The sequence below is a fragment of the Balearica regulorum genome, chromosome 1 (assembly GCF_011004875.1).
Source record: "Balearica regulorum gibbericeps isolate bBalReg1 chromosome 1, bBalReg1.pri, whole genome shotgun sequence".
Classification (NCBI taxonomy): Eukaryota; Metazoa; Chordata; class Aves; order Gruiformes; family Gruidae; genus Balearica; species Balearica regulorum.
This window is the reverse complement of record NC_046184.1, coordinates 69,142,984-69,163,600: the sequence shown is the minus strand read 5'-3', so window position 1 is coordinate 69,163,600 and position 20,617 is coordinate 69,142,984. Positions and strand designations below refer to the sequence as shown.

Genomic DNA, 20,617 nt, shown 5'->3' with positions numbered 1-20,617 from the left:
GCAGAGACGCTAAATCTCAGGGATCAATAGGGACACGCGATCCCAAGGCTCGCTGGCCCTTCTCTCTGCTTACTCCGCTCGTCTTTCAAGCCCTGTCAGCATACCCACATCTGTAGAGAGTCAACACAGGGGATCATTTCTCACCAGTGAATGGTCCCTACCAGAGGGAGCAGGCAACCATCTAATTACCCTGAAAGCTGCCCTTTTGTTTCCCACCCTCCCTGTTTTCTTCTGTCTCCTGACCTGTTTTTGCAGGCATTTTGGGCTGCCTGTCATGTGGAAGCCAGATTTTAAAGACAAAGCAGCAGCTCCCATATTTATCCCTCCACTGAGGATCGCCTGACTCTGAAGGCACTGCTGCTACCGCTCATGTTCAGGGCAGAGGAAGAGGACAGATTCCAGCAACACGGACCACGGGTAAGGGAAAAGCCATTCTGCATGCCATGAATGAAGGCGCGGCAATTTCTTACTGGGGTAGCTGAAACCAGCTGTGGTTAACTTAGGCCAGAAGGTCCAAGGCTCTTCTCTGCCAAGTTTAGTCTTGGATGACAGTGAAATGTGCTTAATTTGACAGTTTCATTTTAACATGTGTGGGCAAAGTCTAGAAGGAGGAGGCAGCAGCAAGGGAGCAGAGTTGGATCATTATAAGATAGCTTTCCTGTTGCCTCAATCCAGTGCTCAGTACTAAAAATGGATACAAAAAATTATAGATGCTGACTCTTCACCCTAGCAATGAAATAATCGAACACAGTGTCTTCAACACAGTAACTATATTCTCACAAGTTATAAAAATTAGTCTTTCACTATAAATTTCAAATTCCTCTATGGTATTACAAAAGCCGAAAGCTTGGACGTAGCACTGGAAAATGTGAGGCTGGAAAACAGGGAAACTTTTTCCTTATTATTCTTTTCACATTTTTTTTAATCTATAATAAAGGAAAGTTATGGCATTGATATGACTTCTGTGTCCTCCTCAAACTATAGGAAATACATTTGTATTCCTGTGAGCATGTGCAATGTAGTTCCTCAAGCAGCCAGTGAAGCAGTAGAGAGGAATAGGTGGTCAACAATGAGTTTACTTAGTGGAATCCTCTCAAATGCATGGAGATGTCCTGGCTTGTCTGGGACTACGTGCCAGTGAGGATGGGGAAGAAGAATGCTTTGAGGGTACATAAGCACATCTTCTGCTCTCCACTTGACTCTTCCTCCTGAAGAACTATGAAGTGCATATCTTTCTTTATAATGCTTTGCTCTTCATTAGATGATGCGAAACCATTGTCTGGTTTACAACACATGCCTGGGCACCAATTTCCATAAGCCCAGTGCATTCTCCTGGCTATTTGGGCACAAGATTTGTTGTCAGAGCATTGCCAGACATAGCGATCGCCTACCAGGTAGGTCAAACACCAACTAAACTGGAAGGTATAACAGTGTGTCATCTTCTTCTCTCCAGGCTCTGGATAAGAAAGGACCACTTTGGCAGTCCAGCACTGGCCACTTTGCAACCATCACCCCCTTCTGCTCACAGTCCCCACGTTGGGGAAGCTGCCCTCTCCATTTCACACAAGTGCACCCCAGGCACACAGGGCAGTGAAGGGTTAATTTAATTAGTTCTGTGTGTGCTCAAAGAATTACAGGCAACTTCATTTAATTATTAAGTAGCCAATCAGGTAATCTCTGTATCTGATTAGCACGCTAATGAAATAATGTCTTCCAGTTCAAAGCTGTCATTCCAATCAAGAGACAGCCCTTCAGCTAGAAGGAAAAGCTGGCCAGGTTTCCATGGGCTCAAGTCTTTGGATTTTGGCGAGAGGATAGGAGCAGGGAGTGGAAAGCCTTTCTGCCTTCCCTCTCATCGTCTCTATTCCTCTGCACAGAACAGTGTGGCTCCCCCTTCCAGATGGGCAGGCAAGTTGGCTCCAGAGAGGCTCCCTGATGCTCCAGGCGAGCGTCCTGCGTCACCACCACCATGCGTCCCTTCTCTCACGCTCCCAGACGCCCAAGACGACTCCAGTCGGCCAGAGCCGGAGAGCGCCAGGCCGTTAGCGTATCGCCTAGGCACTGCCAGCTGAGAGATCTGCTAAATATGTGGGGCATGACTCTGCTATGGTCCACATGGGAGAAGAGTCACACAGCAAAGCCATTATAGCACTAAGAGGAAGCCAGAAACCCTCTTCCCTCCCCCATGCCGCACTCTGCTCTTGTGTCGTATGCAGTTATTTCCAGCCTGGGGAAAAGTGCAAGGCGGCAGCTGTCACACGAGGCAAGGACTTGCCCCTTTTAAACAGGGATTTCAGGACTAAATGACCCATTACAATTAACACAGCTGCAAGAACTGGGACACTTCCACACAGCCCAGAGACGGGTTTCGGGAGTGGGGGAGGAAAGGATAAGATGAGCAGAGGGTTAGCATCGTACTTCCAAGACCTGGCATGGCATCTCCCACCCCTCTGCTTTTTAAGTATTAGCTCAGCTGTCCTCTTCCAACTGCTACCGCTCAGCCTAAGCACAGTGAGGCAGCTGAGCTGTGTAGCCCAGCCCAAGCCCACCCCACACCATCTCGTCCATCAGCCCCCACAACTGCCCCTGCTCAGACCCAGCTCAGAAACTCCCTTTCCCAGAGAGCAGCACCAGCTACTCCACTGTGCAACAGTGGCACAGCTGCTTTTTGCCTAGCCGTGCACATTTTAACTTTTAATTAGCTAGCCCAGGTTTATCAGAGGAGCTGCAGCAGGATGTGGTTCAGCACGACTGAACCATCCCAGCGTTTATCCGAGGAGCCCGACAGATGTTGCTGTCCACGCTCAAGCCTGTGCTGCTGCATCTGTACTTCTGTGTGTCCTCTACTGCTGGGTTAAATGCTAACTCAGCTCCAATTGCTGCAGCTGCCAGCGTGCCTTTGCACCGCAGGGCGGGCATTGCCATTTCTGAGCACTAGATCACCTTCCCGGTGATCCTTCCGCTCTTCCAGCGCATTTCCTAAGAGAAGAGTGGAGCCTCCAGGATGCTCTCACCAAACAGCACTAGTTTTAAGTCACCACGCTGAAAACAAATACAGAGAGAATCCCAAGAGGAAGCAGAAAAATTGCGAGCAGTCCCCAGCCAGCCAGCTTTCTATGAGAATGCCGAATTGTTGACACTTTTTGTTGACCACCTTCTTCCCTGAGCGTATCCCACGAACAAGAAACAGTGCTGCCGAGAGGGAAGACATATCTCCCTCTCTTCTCTCTGCTGACTATAGCCATTCCAAATGAAGGAAACCGGTTAGATCAAGAAATTCAGGCTTGGACAGCACAATGAAGCATCCACTAATAATCAATCCCTTCACAGCAGCCTCCCTGCCAATTGGCTACAGACTAGGCAATGATTATAAATTGTAGTTACTTCTCCAAGGAAAAACAACACAACATCATATGGCGGTCCATGTTCATCCTTTAATTCTGAAACCAGTCCTGCTTACAAAAAAAGAGACAAGTCTTTCTAACTGCCCATCCTGGAAAAAAAAAAAAATACCAGCCTGAAATCCAAAGCTGGGTTCCTCCTGGCTTGTGCTTTGCTAGTCGCAAAAAAAAAAAACCCCTCACCCAAAAGAGATAAAACTTGTGTCATTAAAGTTAGCAGAAAATTCTAAAAATGCTGAGAGGGGGAGTTTATTGGCTACCAAGATACTACTGTCAGCCCCGTATGTCTGGCATCCCGCTACCTCAGGAAACGCACACAGGAGAACCTGCCGAGGCAGAGCTGCCCCCAACACTTATTAACCAGCATGCAGATGCAATTCGAGCCTGACTGAAGCTGCCACCTGGGGACCTGCATTCCTTGACAGCTCCACCATGCACATTCCAGCCCCCTCATCCCCCAGCCCTGAAACCAGGTCAGGGAGGCACAGCGTGACCTGATCTCCACCTCTGATAGCACCAAGCCCTGTCCCATCCCCTCTTGCCACCCTTGCCACAGTCAGGCCACACGCGCCGCCTCCCCCCCTGCACGGAGCAAGGATACAGATACCCATCCACACAGGCGAAGGGACTCCCTCTCAATGCCATGGCTATTTGTGGATCAACCACCATCCAAAACTTCCCCAGATGAGAAAGTCCGGGCGTTTGGCAGGTCAGACGCTTACTACAGTGAGTAGTTTGTTCCGCTGAGGGACTCGTAACACCCTCCCAAATTACACATTGCCCTTTACGGGATGCCGCAGCAGCTGGAATCGGCTCCCTTCTCACATTCCTTAATAAGCACTTCCATTGGAGAGCAGGGTGGATGCAGGGCATCAGCTGCAGTTAATCATACCCGAGAGCTGGGCTCCCTCTCCCCATGCTCCACAGCACTATCTCCAGCCTAAGAATATCCAGCACCACCCGCCCAGCTGGGGCAGGAGGAGTCAAGTGGTCCGAGCTCCCAGGCATTACAGGTCTCCCTGTTACAGGAGACTTTCACTCTGCCTCCCCCAAGCAGCAGCCTTCAGTGGGGCCCCCCGATAGCTGGTTGAGATCCTACAGATCATGGAAAGATAATCCATTGCACTACTAATGCACTACTGCAGCTGTCCATGGAGAAAATCCCCTTTCAACAACAAAAAAAAAACCCCCTCAAGCCCTTTGATCCTCTCCAACACACTATTATCTTAAGGGCAAAATAGTCTTCTGTGCTGAGGCACCTTGTATCGGGCTGAAAGAAAGGAAATCGAGACTGCTATTCCCTGTTTATTCTACATGGCTGCCCTGTCTGACAAGGCAGGCCACTCCGGCCTCTTCAGCACAGGCAAGCAAATCCTGATGGGTAGATACCTGCATTGCTGGGTGACCAGAGCCTAAGAGAAACTTCTTCTGGGGAAAAAATTGTTTGGGGTTTTTTTTTAAAAATAAAAGCCTGAATTTCTAAGAAAGAATCATTTTTTTCAGTCTTTTGTTTTTGATGCATAAGTGTCAGCTACAGTGAGATTTAACTGATTTCTGCTGCATATTCAGGTCTGACTTTGGAAGGAACAATTTAAAGGACAATTTAAAGTTGACCACCATCAACTTTAATTTAAACTTCTAACTAGAATGTTAACTTAAGAAATATAACAAGCCTTGATATAGTACCAAAAAAACAAACCCTAAAACCCTTTTACGGAGGCTGATAAGAGTTCTTCCCCAGGTGCCCCCCTTCCTGCATGACCTCTTGTTACCTGTGCAGTCTCACTCCACCTGCTACCCGGCGCTGCAGTGCGATAAGCGTTTCTTTCAGCAGAAGGGTCAGCTATAAAAAGCCCTTCCCCTCCCCGCTGCCTGTTTCCATTCCCGTGCCGCTCCTTCAGTCATGCTGGTACAACCCTTTCGCGGGGCTGCGGATGGAGCCGGCTGGGGGAACCGCTCCTGGTTAGACATAGCTCACTTGGGGGGGGGGGGGAAAGTGTTGCGGTTTTTAATCCGGGTGAGCGGTTTTACTGCCATCCGTGATGGGTGGCAGGAGCTGCCATGGGAAGGCAGCTTGAGAATTGATGTCCTCTGGTTCGACCAGACATCGCTTATGAGTCCGCAATAACAACACAGGGAAAATGGCCACATGATGTTAAACCCTCTGGTGAAGAGTAAAAAAAATAGGAAAGAAAAAAAAAAAAGAGTCAGTTCTCTCATGCCCTGAAATCCTATTAATTTCAGAGGTACTCACAACTGCACTTTATACAAGGATTTTTAGAAAACTCATCTAAAAATCCCAACAAAGTATTGCTGCTTGTGCATATTTCTCCATCAATCAGCCATTAATAAGTTTTGAATTCTTAGCTGACTCAACCAAAAGCAACAGGAGTGCTGGAGACTTGGACACACAGTTTCTATAGAGAGTGCTCACCAGACTTGGCCCCTGCAATCATCCCAAACATGTTTACATGCCAATGCACACGTGTGGCCTGGGAGCTGCATGGGACAAGAGATGATGCTTGCAAGAGGAGCATGCAGAAAAGAGGAGAAGAGAAGCACTGAGAAACATCAGACATGGGGATGTGAAGGGCTGCCATCCTCCACGTTCAGACTGGGAACCCTTCTGAAACTGGGACTCACTTTTACTTGCAAGTGCAACGTAGCTTGCATTTGAAAACATATTTCACTGTTACAGAGCACCCTTAACGTTACTTATTCGGGTGCCATGAAGCATCCTATGTGTTGGGGCAGTAAGAGTTAGGCTTCAGTGAGGTCTTAAAGTACCACAGGAAAGCACGGTAGGGGTCTTGCTTGCTGAGCTTTTTTTCCTTGCTTATTTTTCAGCGTTTGAACCTTCCCAGCACACCAGAAGAGGGAGCCTTTGACTCCTCTCCCATGCTCATCATTTGTTTTATATTAGCAACAATGACAAGCTCTATTAAGAGTCAAGCTCTTTAAGTGAACTCTCACCCTTTGCCTCCTAAAACAAACAAAAAACAAGCAAGGAAAAAAAAACACCAACCACAACCCTCTTTGCCTTGTGTTATGGATATATAAATATTTTTGCTGCCACACAACTCCCTGTGTACAGGACTCACCAGAAATGAGAAAATTAGCTCTGCCTTCCAACCCTTTGGCCGTGCAAAGCTCCAGCCCCTTTATGGCAGGCTTAGCTGGAGAGAAAGAGCCAGAGAATTAACGGCTTTACAAACGAGGAGGAAAAAGACCCTCCAGAGCTCCTTTTACATCACCAGCCCCAGCAACCAGAACTAAACTAAGGCTAGAGTTTCAAGAGCCACAGTGGATCGACCCGGCAGCTCGCGGCCACCAAAAGCCTGAGGTCCTGCTCCCACCGCAGCACAGCAGGACTGCAACCCCCCAAAACCCAGGCAGGACTCAAGCTAAGCAGCTGGGCTGGCGCCGGGGAAGGGGCAGACCACAAAGTCAGCAGCACAGCCAAGGCAAGAGCTTGAAAGGGACCGAGATTGTCCTTCTGGCAGCTGGCAGCCCCTTAAACCAAAGATTCGGGTTTCACTGCTCCCTCAGCAGCGCGTGTGCTCTCCTTCCCACCGGGCTGAACACGCCAGCTCGACCACATTGATGTGAAAACCAAGAGACACCCCCACCACCCTGTTGCTGAACTAAGCTACGTAATATAGGGAAGAGCCGAACCAGTGTAAGTACATCTAGGGTGAAGAGCTTGCACTGTTTAAATCAGATCAGTCCCAAAACTATGTTAAACTGGTGGCCTGGCCCAGCCCAGAGGTGGCCTGAGGACCATTATGCACTTCATGTTTCAGATCTTTTGGCATTAACTGCACATAGTGCCTTCTCCACCCAGCCCTCAGCAGCCCTACCCTGGATGATACCAGCAGCTTTGCTTCTTCAGTGAAAAGCTGGTGTTTTAGCTAGGCATTTACAGGATATAAAGACTTCACGAAGAAGTTCAGCCAGCTCTGAAGGCAGCTGCCACACTGGGCTGCAAGGCCACCTCGGAGCAAAGCAAAGACCTTGACTGCCATCAGCCCGTAGTGTCAAGTTATTCCCCCGTCCCTGGTAAAGGCAGACTTAAAATCCCCCCCAAAAAGCAGAAAAACATGTGTTCTGGCAGAAAGCAAACCACACTAGGACCACTTTTCCCTCATCAGCTGTTTTCTGTGCCTCACACACAAAAGGCCACAAACCCCTCCTAATTGCAGGAGCCCTCCACCTAACAGACCCTGCTCTCGGGGCCCTCCTCCCCAGGAACTGGGGGAGAACTGGGGCACAATAGGAAGGAGACCGGCTAAAGGGAATAGATCTGTTAAATTAACACATTTTCTGTCAACCAAATCAGCTGCCCCTAGTGCTATTGTTGGTGAAACAATGGAGACCCCAGGAATGGGCACCCATTAAAAGGAACAAGCCTGCTGAAAGGATACACTCTGAGGCACAGCCTTGTGTGTTTAACAGGATTCTCTACTGTAAGGAAGGAGGAATCACTAGGCTGCATTGTTCCCACCACCACAGCAGATGCTGTTGCTTCTGGTAACGAGGGGGAGAAAAAAAATAATAATTTTCATAGCTACCTACAATAAGGTTTACACGATAAACTTTTAATTCGGGAACTTTTAACTGCCTGGCTGTTGTCATTTCTGCCTATAGCCCTTTTCTTGAGGAGATTTTTGCCTGAAAGAAGTCTATGAAAGCATCCATTGCCATTACAAAAGTTAATTCTTCACCCTTCATGCAGGCACTTAACAGATGCCAGGGGCAGAATGGCACGGCTCTGCCGGCATTATTCGCAGGGAGAGAAAGACAGCAGTTAAGCAGGTCTACACATAAAGCTGCAACACTTTAAAGGTGTTACTTTTAGCTGGTTTGGTTAGAGCAAATTCCAAAAGGAACAAACTTGAGGCCTAATTTAGATGCACTGTGCAGAGGTTTACATCAGCTACACCGAATTGGGACAGGTTTGTGGTAGTCGAGTCTTTATAAACAAAGCAAACTGCGAAGTCATATTTAAGCTACTACACAAAACATTTGGTTTTCCTAGCAGGGAAAGACTTGTACCAGATTATCTTAAATTGGTTTTTAAACAAGTTCAGCTTAAACCACATCAACTAACACCAGACATGATTTTCAGAGTCAGCAGCACCAGAAGTGGTAACTGCCTCCAACTACTAACACCACAGAAAATATGTAGTATCAACCCCCATGTATTGCATCCAAATCTCCAAAAGTCTTATCGCATTTCTCTTTCTCTTCTGCCTTTGACTGCTATAGTCATTCCCCAATTCCCCTGTCACCTAACTCAGATCCATTCAAAATGTTGCTGTCAAAATAACCTTCCTTATCTATTGTTCAGACACCCTTTTGGCTGTGTGCAGTCACTTCTTGTTTCTTTTCATAGACTTAAGATAATGTTTTAACTCACATATCAGCCTCCTGAACTACCTATTCCTTCTTTTTGTATCCAATTACACTAGAGTCTCATTATATAAACTGTAAACACTTGTTAAAAAGTTTAAGATCTACAGTTGGGGAAGATGTGACTTGCATTTGAAATGGAAACCAATATAATGCTTCCCAATTTGCAGACCACTTGAAACAACAGCTCTGAGAAGTATCTCTCTCTGCCTCCCCCTCCATTAATCTCAATGAACTCTAGAGCCCAATACTGACATGTAGAGTGTTAATGATTCTATTATGAACAGAATAACTAAGGCAGCAAAAGTGAAGACCAGCAAAGTAAGAACTGCTGCTGGGACAGACATGGGGAGAGGGATGGGGCACTGCCAAAGCAACTAAACCAAACAGAGGATGGCATAGGTAGAAAGAACAATAAAAGCAGTACTAACCATGCATTTCATTTTGGTTTTCAAACTTTGTTTTCAAACAACAAGTACCCAGCTCCCACTCTCTACTCTGATGAAGCCGATGCTGCCTGGGGGAAGCAGAGCCACCGTGGAGCGACTGTGGTATATAACCCTGAATTCACAGAGCTGTCCATAAATGGGTCTCTCCACACGATGCAACTGACACTTTTTCTTCTCAGCATGTTTGAAGTCCATCATTTTTTCCAACGCTGTCTACTTGTCGTACAGCGCCTCTCCCTGCACCGCCAATTACTCTACCTTTCCTCAGACAATTTGCTTTTTCTAAAGCCAGTTGCTTTGCGCTACAGTGAGTTTTAGTGAGCAGATCTATTGTTCGCTCTCATTTCAGACAGTCAGTGCCCGCTCCCTTCCACTTTAACGTTGCCTACCACCAACAGGAAAATGGCACGAGGGATGGACATTCTAATGCCTCAACCATTCTACCAAAAAAGCATTTAAACCAACTGAGGCTTACCCTCTACGAGTAGAGCTGACCTACATGAATTCACTGACATTTGCATCAGCTTGCTGCACTTACTTGTCACATTGATCTTAATCAGATTCTAAAATCTTCTGATCAGAAAATACCTGGTCATCTCAGCTATTGTACAGCACGATGAGGCATCGGTAGATGCTGTACATGCTACTGTGATACAAATAATATTGCAGTACCAGCCCAGAATAGCTATAGAGAGGTGAAGGCTTTGTACTGAGGTACTGTACCACACTGCCTGTGCAATTAACCCATACAAACCAGTGACAGAACAGGAAGGCTGTGCTATTTTGGTGTCATGGATCACAAGGGATGCACCCAGAGGGCACAGAGCAAGGGGCTCCACAGAGAAATTTCTGCAGGACCTAACATGACAGGACAGCGGAGGTCAAAGCATATTCAGCCATCCTGTCCTCACTAGGAAAAATAATTTTTTCAAGTATTAAAATTCTAACACATTTAGAGTTTAACACATTAAAAAATATTGTTTGCTTTTAAAGCTGTAGCTGGTTTGCACAGATAGAAGAAACCCTGTTCTTTGCTCTCTCCTTCGCACAGCCGCAGCACAGCTCTCCCTCTCTCCACACTCTTCCTCCTCCCAGGGGACCCACGGGAGCAGTAGCAGCCGCTGGTTTGTAACAGCCACATAATATTCCTGACAGAAAGAGCCTGTTCAGGAACCGACATGGCAGATACCGCACTACAGGAGGAAAAAGGTGGGCATGAGCAGCGGTGTCCTGTCTGTGGGTGGGAGGAACATACCTAAAGGTAGAGCCAGAGCCCAAAGTGGTAGGAAGGGGCAAGAGGGGAGGAAAAGCATCTTAAAGCCATAGTGAAGTTAACAGCAGAGGCAATTTGCCCAAAGGCGCTTTTAAAAACCACAGGAAAAGATTTATGTTTTCCCTGTGTAATGTGGCTTTTCCCCCTTTTCCAAATAAACCAAGTTAACAACAATGTTTTGACTATTTTCAAGCACGTTCTGGAAAGTCACCTCCCTTCGACCTACCCAGGCAGAAGTTCCCAAATGTTTTAGTTCACAGCTCCTGGGAGCACATGCCAAAGAGCTGGGTGGCCGCGCCACGCTGGCTTCTGTTTTCAAGTTGTGCTGAAACACGGTTGAAAATGTTAAATTTTCTCCTAATATTTTCAACGCAAACAATCCCTACAGCTCCCAGGAGAATATTTCAGTTGCAGAGGGGAGGGCACACGGCCAGGAGACACTTTGTCAGGAGAGGCGTCCCACATTACAGTCCAGTCTTGAAGAGGGAGACAAATCACTTCCTATCATCGCCTGCACTAACCTGACTGTGGAAAGCATCCTTTTTGTCCTTTGAGGCAAGGCCTACCAAAAAAATAACGTGTCCTGTAGAGACAGACCTTCTCCCACTGGAGCAGTGTTACAGTAGGTAAGGACAAACCCACCCGATGCAGATTTTATAAACCACTGAGAAAAAAGCCACGACAAAGCCCAATTTTTGAAGTGGCATGAAAGTTTTGTACAGCAGATGGCTGACAAGACAGCCATTTAAAGGGGGGGCGGGGGGGAACAGACCCACCCCAGAAGGCAGAATTGCTCCCTGCCATCCTCAGAGATCCACGTAAAAACGCGGCGTGAAGCCGAACACATCCTGGTGCACCCGCTTCTGGCCCACTGAACTTTTGACCCGCTGGCAGTAGCTGAACCCCTCCTGTGTCCATCGCCGGGCGATGCTGTGGCGGAGATTTGAAAAGAGGAGCCCTGCGCCTCGTCAGGCGCCTGCATCTGCTGGAGCCAGCATGGGGGCTGGCTGTGCCCACCCCCTTCCCGAACAATGCCCAGCGCCCAGCCTGATGGATGCGCTTCTTTCTTTCAGTTTCGGACACCCCTTTCCCAGTCTCTGGCTATGCACTGGTCCAGCAAAAAGAAAAACAAAACATCTGCTTCCCAGGTTTCTGACATCCAGCTGCTGATGGCAGCCCTGCATCTGGAAGCTTTGCTTTCTTTTGGGCCAATAAGTAGAGGGCAAAAGGTTTGCATTTAAAGAGGGAAAAAAATAAAAATTAAAAGGGCTCCGTGCTGCCTCCCTGTACTAAAAGCTCTCAAACTTCTCGAATACCATCAACAAATCTGCTCTGCACGGGAGGGATGGGTCCAGATGGCCTATCATTACAGAGCCTTCCAGATAGCTGTGGGCAGACCCGCCAGAAGAAAAAAAAAAAAAAAAAAAAAAAAAAGAAAAGATTGGGCAGTGAGGGGGAGAAAAAGAAAAAAGAAAAAAAAACCACAAAAATAAACCCAAAAGATAGCTACAGCTTTTTTTTTTCTTGTTAAAAACATATTGAAAGATCAGGTTTTGTCTGGTTTGGGGACTGCAGAGACTGCAGCAGTGAAACTCTGACCTCACCCTCCTCTAAAATTGTGGGGAGGGAGAGAGCAGAGATTATTTGTTACATGCAGAATTACTGTTTAAAACTTTTTCTTTTTGTAACAATGTTGTAAAAGTTTAGCACCAAACTGCTGGCTGGAGATACATTAGTATCAGAATAAGAAAAAAAAAAAAAAGCCACCAACCAGGTTTTAACTTGAGAGGAGCTCAGCCCTCCCAGGAAAAGGAGAATCTCCTCCAAAGCTGACTGCCTCCAGAGTAAGGTCATCCTTTAGAGATATGGACGCAGTCGGACAGACATTTGCCATGAAGCTCAAGGAGTTTGAGCGTGACCACCCTCCAGCTGAAACCCCTCCGCGCTCCCCCCCAGGTGAGCTGCCCCAGCTCTCCATTTCTGCTTCCACACACAAGAAAACAGGTTCACCCAAAAACACCTGTTCTACTTTGCATCCAAATGGACCGGAGGCACTCACCCCTGGCTTACCCAACAGGGACAGTAACTTTTGAGGGAAGGGGCAGTAACTTCTCAAACCACTCGCATTCAGCCACAAGCGCACCTCCACACAATCACCAAAGCTAAAGCAAGAAAATGTCATTTGTAGATGAGCAGAGTTTAAATTTTTGATGACTGGCTTGGGGGGTTCCCCCCCCTCCCCAATATTTGCCTCAAGTCCCAGCATTTCCCCAAACCCCTAGAAGAATGGACACCTCCATTTTATTCAGACACCTCTGCAGCTCAAAGCCCATCGCAGAGGCAGCAGTGAGACAGCCGGAACGGACGCCAGCATTCCCAGGTCCAGAACCAAGGGAGGAGCTTTCTTTATGCACTTGAATAAAGTACAAGCAAAACAAAACAAAACAATCACACAGAACAGTAGTCTTTGAAAAAAAGTTTAAGTTCCGTCGCCGGCCATCAGTTTCACGCCATGAACTGCTTGGGCAAGCTCTTTGTGCAAAGTGCCGTTACCAGATATCCCTGAAACCAGTGATGAGGTCGGAACAACTATGCCAGGCAAGGGGTAACAAGATGGTGAGCTTCATAGAACAGCAAGTTTTGAAACCTCCTGCGCTGGGCTGCTCACACTGTGCCGGGGAAGGAGATTTACTCTGCGTGCCTGAAGACAGAGTTCTGACAGCTGCATCCGTCCTCTTGCAGCATCCCGATTTGAACCGCGATTTATACTGTCCCTCAGACGGACGCCATCCTTTAAAACCCGTTTCTGCCAAGAGCTGCAAGGCCATCCACACGCACAGAGGTTTCTGGCGACATTTACAGCGGGCTGCTCCTGCTCTCTAACACCCCCAGCACCGACCCACACGCACGTCCCAGGCAACCCCCCCCAAAAAAGCAAGTTAATTTGTTCCCAGTGATGTTAACTCCCCCACCCTAAGCGTGCTCCGGGAACCAAAGGGGAGCCCACATTTACTTCATTTGTGAAGCAAGCCAGATGCTAATTGCCTCCAAAGGTGAAAGGCTAGTGCCTTGGCCCTTTTATCATTGTAAATTCAGGTTCCTTCAAGACTTTGCGCTGCTGGGCCCGAGAGCCTCCCCCTTTAATGGTTTGGCATCAATAGGAGGGGGAGGGGAGTTCCCTTTCGCAAGAAGTTGCATCATTGAGAGACCTTATCCCCTTTCAAGATTTCGCACCGCATAAGGGATTCCCCCTCTTCAGAAATTCACATCCTGCTCGAGGAGTTTTGCTCTTTAGGGCTTCGCGCATCCCATTGAACTTTTAAGCATCTTTGGAATTCGCATTCACGGGGCAATTACTGTCTTTAAAAAACACACGCCACCACGTTATTCACCCGGTTTATTGCCAACGCGCTGGCAAGAATAGCTTTTTCACAGCAAGCACAAAAGATTTCCTACCAGGACACACTTTGTTTGTAACATTTGTAGCCGGAGCACAAAATATTTACGGAACATTAGCCACGCACACGAAAATAAGAATTAAAAAAAAAAAAAAAAAAAAAAGGCACAATAAAGTTACAGAGGAAAATGGGTAAAAAGGTACGAAAGCCGAGAGTTTTCCCTACGCGGGGACTGAGGCGGTGGTGGAGGCACCGTCGCTCCCCCGGAGCCTCCGCGGAGCCGCACAATGAGCGGCGCGGTGCCCTGCGGTGCAGCCCGGCCTCGCCGGGGCTTGCCGGGATGCGGGAGAAAGGCTGCACCCCCCGCCGCCCGGCTCGGCACGGCTCGGTGGCGACCCTTCGCCCCCCCCCATCCCTCCCGCAGTGGCACCGGCCAGGTGGGGATCTCCTCTCTCCCCCCAACAAAAGGGACCAACTTGAGCACAGGCTGAGCGGGGTGGGGACACCCCCCCGCCCCCCAACAACAGCCGCGGGTAACCCCGGGGGAGGTGGGGGTTACCGGGCCGGGCCCGCCTCTCGCCGCCACCATTTTGGGCACGGGGGACCGACCGCCGGCTCCGTGCCGAGCCCCCCCCCCCCCACCTTTGTGTGCGGACACCGGCCCGGCGGAACAATGCGGCCCGGCGGCGCCCGGCCCCGCTCCGCCCGCAGCTGCCCCCGCCGTGCGTCCCGCCGGGTCCGGAGCCGGGGGGTCGTGCCCGCCGCCACCGCCCGCCAGCGCCCCGGGACGGGCGCGCCGAAAGTTTGCGAGCGCGCCCGGTAAGGACGGGGAAGTTGTTGCATCTGCCGCAAGCGGAGGGGAGAGCCCGCGGTGCATCACGCCGGGATTCAGCGGCTCACCGGGGGGGGGGGGGGGGGTGCGCCCCTCGCCCCACCGCCCGCCGGCGCGGGGCACGGGGAGCGGCGTGCGGAACCCGCCGGGCAGCGGGAGCGCAGCGGGGACGGCGCCGCGGCACGGAAACAGCCAACGGGCTGGGGCGAGACCGGCCGGCGGCTGCCCGGCGGGGCGCGCACCGGGCGGGGGACGGTGGCCGCGGGTCTCTCACCTCGATCTCGAAGTCGGGCAGGCGGAAGGCGGTACGGAAGAGGGAGCAGAAGTGCGCGATGGCCGGGACTTCCCACCAGGAGCGGAGCTCGTCCAGCGCCACCGCAGCCTCGGGACCCCCGGTGCCGGCCACGCCGCCGCCGCCGCCGCAGCCGCCGTCCTCCTCCGGGCACATCTCCCGCGGCCGCCGGCTGCCTGCCTGGCTGCCGCCCGCCCGCCCGCTCGCTCGCTCCCTCACTCCGCGGGCGGCTGCGTGCCGCCGCCGCTCGGCGCTCCGGCTCCGCCCGCCCCCCGGCGCCACGCCGCTCAGCGGCCGCCCCCCGGCGGCCCCGCGCTGCCCCCTCGCTGCCGCCCGCGCATGGGGCGGCTCGGCGCCGGCGCGGGGGCGCTAGGGCCGGCGGGGGCGCTGCTGCTGCTGCTGCTGCTGCTGCTGCTGCTGCTGCTGCTGCCCCTGCCGCGGGCGGCCGCCGCTGCGCGGGCCCATCCTCCTCCGCCTCCCCGCGCCGCCGCCCGCGCCCTGCAGTGCAACCGCCGCGCCGACGGGAACAGATGGGCCCGGGCCGCGAGGGGGGCGGGGGGGGGGGGGACACACGACGACGACGGCCCGGGAGGGGAGGGGCGGGGTCCCGCGCGGGGAGGGCGGGGCTCAGGGCGGGAGGGCGAATGGAAAGGTGAGGTCGGGCGGGGGCGGGGCTCGACGGGCCCGGCGGGGAGGGGCGCGGGGAGTGGACAAAAGGCGTGAGGGCGGGGTGGGCGGGGCCCAGGCGGATGGGGGGGGCTGCGCGGCCGTGCACGAGGAGGGGGTGGAGCCGGCGCTCATCACAACAACAGGCCCCCCGCGCCCGCCCGGCCACGCCCACCAGGGCGGGGTGACCGGGGGTGGGCGCGGCCGGGCAGTGGGCGGGGGTGACGGCGGCGGCCGTTGTCCCCTTACGCGGCCGTTCCCGTGTCCCCGTCCTTGCGCGGCGCCCCGGCCTCGCCCGGGCGGTACCCGCCCGCTCCCCCGCCGGAGTCAAGCGACGGGACGAAACGCCGCTCTGGGCTGAGCCCCTCGGGGACGTCTCAGGGCGCGTCCCCGCCGACCGGGGAGCCTCCGCCCCCCGCCTGCGGCCTGCCCCTCGCCTCACGGGTCATCCGCCTCTGCCCCTGGCCTGAGCCCTCCACCCCGCCTCAGCCCCTCGCCTCGGGCCTCGTTGGTGTCCGCCCTCAGCCCGGGTAGATCGCCTGCTCCGGTCCCCAGGGAGCTGGTCGTCGAGCTGCCCGGGACAGCGCCTCAGGCCCGGTGCCAGACCTGCGTCCCCAGCCCGGGCCCTCTGGCAGGTCACCAGGGCTGGCCGTGGCTGCTTAATGGGGCAGAGAGCTGCTGGGGCTGGCTCTGGGTGCAGCGAAGGGGGAACCCTCGACGACTTCTGTTCTCACTTGGTATTTTTGAGTGAGGGAGCCCAAGCAGCACTTCTTGTTCTCCAGGTGCTGCTGCTGCCGCGAGGAGCCATACACCCTTCTCTGTCCTAAGGCGCTTTAGTGTCTCACCTGTACACCCAGTACCTCCATTTCTCCTGGCGAGTAACACTGTCCTATTTTGAAATCTATTACAGAAAAACATCCAGCCACAGTGAGGATTGAGTGTTTTTTGTCGGTGGTTTGTTTTGTTTTTTTTTTTTTTTTTTTTTTTTGCAGGACTGCTGTAATGAGACATAGAGCTCCAGTGAAACACTAAGCTGTTAGAGCTTTGCATGCTGACACTGCATCACCTTACAACCTCCCAGTTTGCCTCTGTTGTCCAGGTTCAAAATAATTGCAAAGTATCGCTGTGCACAGCTGTGCCAGTCTAAGGTCTTACCTCCATTGCAAGCCAGCGTTTAACCAGTTTAGGACTTCCTTCCTTCTGCTCCTTCGTATCTTCATCTGGCTGGGGCCATTTTTATACCAGTCCCACTTTTGCTAGCTTTTCCTTTCCTTATTCAGTTAACTTTCTCACCTTCAGCCTCTCCCCTTCACACCTTACATTCCCTTGTTGTTGGGCTCAGCGCAGGACGGCAGAGCTCAGCCTGGGGCCGAGGGCGATTAGACCAGAAGTGACTGGACAGATCCCATGGCATGGTGATCACCAGCGTGGATGCAAGGAAGCAGTGAAATGCCTGAGATGAGGTTGGAGGGGGAGTGGGATGTCCCCTTTCAGGGGTAGCCTGAAGAGCAGGTGGAGGAAACTGCATTGCAGATGTCCTGCGCTGTCTCTGACTTGGAGGCATCAGAGAGGGAAAGGCCAGTGGCATCAGTCAGCGTCATCGTATTGCTGCTGAGCTAACACCAGCTGACGTAGAGCAGTCTTGATTTCAGAGTCTGCAATCTCAAGCATGTACTTTTGAGACTTTCAGAGTTTCCTCTCCCTGTTTCCCTTCAAAATGAACTTGGCAATAGAGAATAAGGTGAAGGCGTGAGCTCTGTGCTGTGCCCTAGGCCACTGCCTAACAGCCTGACCCGGGAAAACTTTGGCTGAGGGTGGGAACAGCTAGTTTAGAGAAGAAACAATTGAAGATACAGCAGTGCGGCTCCTCAAGAGTGACTAAGTTCTAATTTCATTGCCCTTTTTCATATTGCAAGATCAAGGGATACCCAGTGGAAATTGGAAGGAAGCAAATTTAAGACGGTACAAGGAAATATCTGTACCCTGTGTAATTAACACATGGCATTTGTTACCATGAGGTTTCATTGAGGCCAGGAGATTAGTAGGATTCAGAAAAGGATTAGACATTTGTATGGATACTGAGAACATTCACGGTCACATTAGACAGGATATAAATAAATTTTAGAAGGGATATAAACCATCAGGCTTCAAGGCACAATGTAACCACTAGCTGATGGCGAGGGATTAGGGAGAAACATCCCTTGTGGGCAGGTTATTCTATAATTGTCCACTATGGGGTTTCTTGCACCTTTCTTTGAAGTATCAGAGAGTGGCAACTGTTGCAGTGAGAAGACTGGATTAGGAGGGCTGCTGGGCTGATCTGGTATGGCAGCTGCTGCGCTCTTTGGGGGGCAGTGAGGGTCGCTTGGGAAATGGAGTGGCAAAGAGGATAAGATATAAGAGGTAGCGTCAGGCCTCTTATATCATTCCTCAGACACAGACCTCACTCTCCTCTGCTATAAATTTCACGCTCACAGCATAGATTTCCTAGACCTTCCCCACCAAGGTTTTTTTGCCAAAATGTGCACTGTTTAATTGGTTTATTAGTTACCTTTCTAAGTACGTCTTTGCATCTGTTTTCCCCAAAAACTTTTTGACTTAGTGAATTTATTGTTTGCAGGAGACCAATATGTTATACTGAAACCCTGACTCTGTTTCAAGGGACAATGACTCCAAGCCTTGATCTGGAGCAAGGCAGTATCTAATCTCTCGTGTATTGCATCTGCCTGCACTGGATTAGACCAGCTCCAGCTACAGTACGGTAACTGCCGAAGAGGAGAGTGCAGGCTAACTTACAGTACTTTGTCAACATATGGGATCACCATAAAATACCAATAGCTCTGCCTGAGAAATTTTGGAGTGACAAATTCTCAGACACAGTTTTCTTTGGGCCAGTTACAGAACTATATAGTATTACTTAATGCCTGATTCTTCCATGGAGCAAACTTTTCATCCTCTGGCCATGTAAGGGGAGTTTATGTTGCATTTCTGTCTTGCTCTATCCTGACATTCCTCCCTGAATTCCTGTAATGTCCAGCCATGGCTTATCTTACTGCTGCATCTTTACTTGTTCTTGACACTAGGTCAAATAGCTTTGTACTATCCTTACTCTCTGTCCCACTAAGAATTTTGTGAACCTTAATGAAGACTCCTAATCTCTCTTTTTGTCAGAAGAGCTATGGTCCCAATTTTGCCTAACATTTTTTTGAATTAATTTGGCTCCCTCTATCGTCCCCATTATTTTTTTTGGACTGTGTTTTCTCTTATATTGTTCTTTTTACACCAGGATGCTGGGGCCTGCCCACGATCACTTCAGGTTGCTTCACTTTGCCTGATTCTTACACTATTCTTAAATCACTTCTTTAGATTTATTATTCAAGCACAAAAAAAATCTCTGCTCTCCCACTGATGTTCAACAGTAGGCAAAGACTTGGTGAGTGCAATACACCATTTCCTATTCTTTGATAAATATCTCCGTTCACAAATCCGTGTGCTTCTCCCCTTCCAAGTCACCTTTGGTTATGGGTTTCCTGTTCATAACTAACAAAACCAAAGCCTGCTCTGACCAGTGTCCTTTCCCAGTATGCTATATTATTCCTCTCAATCTTTTTTTTTTTTTTTTTTTTTTTTCCTAGGCTGTTGGTAAGACTTCACCTACTTACTGATTTTTCAACTCAATATCCAATCCTGGCTGCTCACTGCCCTCCATACTTACATTCCTCCTTTATCTTCTGTGCTTTTTCTCTTAATTTCTTCCCAAACTGGCTGTAAGTTGAGTGCTTGTACCATGTAGAACCACACTAAGAAAGAACTCTGAGGCTGATGGACCAAATCAAAGTCTCATGTTTTTGTTGTTCGAGGTCATCTCTAGATTCCTGAGCTCATTTTCTTGAGGAAAAAATGCCAAATTAAGAGTGACAAAAGAAAATAAAAAGGTTTTAGGAGATGCAGGGACTAAATGTCCCCATACCTGTATGACAAATCATTTCACCTGGAAACAAACAAAAAAAAAGAATAGATTTCTGACAGGTACAGGTGAGTTCCTCACCAGCTGAAGTGATACTATCATTAATAAGGATCTTTTTCAAACAAATCCTAACTTCTTGCATTTCCACTTCATAGCTTTAAGCTAAAGCCCCGCTGACTCAGTTTCTGTAAAGTACAGGAGGACCTGCAGCCTTCCCTTGTAAGGACTCAAAGCTCTTGCAGCAGGACCAGGCAAACCTCAGACTCGGTTCTCACTGGCAGCACATTCTGAGAAGCATGGAGTTTGGGGAGGTTCAAGTTTTCCTAATTCAGGGGAAAAAAATTAAGAATAGATTAAACCAAACATTTCATCAAAACAGAACTTTTGCATTTTGCTGTGTGAATTGCTTCAGCTCCCTTTTCTAGTGCATCTGAATTTTATTGCTGCTTTGTTTGTGTTGACCTCCCTCAATAATCTAGCACTAGCAAATCTCACTGCCTTTACTTCTCTTTGCTCTCTGAGTTATGAAATAGAAGATAGTTGTGATTTAGCCTCCTAGTTTCACCCCAAGCCACTTCTACCTTCTAGGACTCTTGTATTTTGTTCCCTTTTCAAGGCCTCCTGAGTGAAGAGATTTTGTGGTTTACATAGCACGGTTGAAAAGCCTTCCTGAACAGAGCAAAGACTGAAGTGGAGTACTTAGCATCAGGGGGTCTGGCTTTAATTCTCGATCTGCCTTTCTGACTCAGGCAAGTCAAGGAAAGTAAGGCACACATGGTGAAAATGAGGGCATAGGTTTTTTCTGGGTAGTGGTGGGGCTGGGGTCATGGAGGCAGCTGGGGGGATCACAGAAGAGGTGCAAAAGAGGGTGAGAAACTTTGCTTCCTGTAACTAAACTAGGGGATTCGAGAGAAGAAAGCCATGTTG

The 20,617-nt window shown here is 50.1% G+C and overlaps 1 protein-coding gene across 1 annotated transcript in view; it reads right to left on the bottom strand.

Annotated features, from left to right (window-relative positions):
• Window positions 1–15,512, bottom strand: part of CECR2 (CECR2 histone acetyl-lysine reader) — a 104,347-nt gene extending 88,835 nt beyond the window's left edge. Inside the window, exon 1 of the mRNA XM_075757057.1 lies at window positions 15,040–15,512. Coding sequence (XP_075613172.1) covers window positions 15,040–15,213 — 174 coding nt within the window. The 5' untranslated portion in view covers window positions 15,214–15,512. The remainder of the gene's footprint in view (window positions 1–15,039) is intronic.
• Between the last annotated feature and the right edge of the window lie 5,105 nt (window positions 15,513–20,617).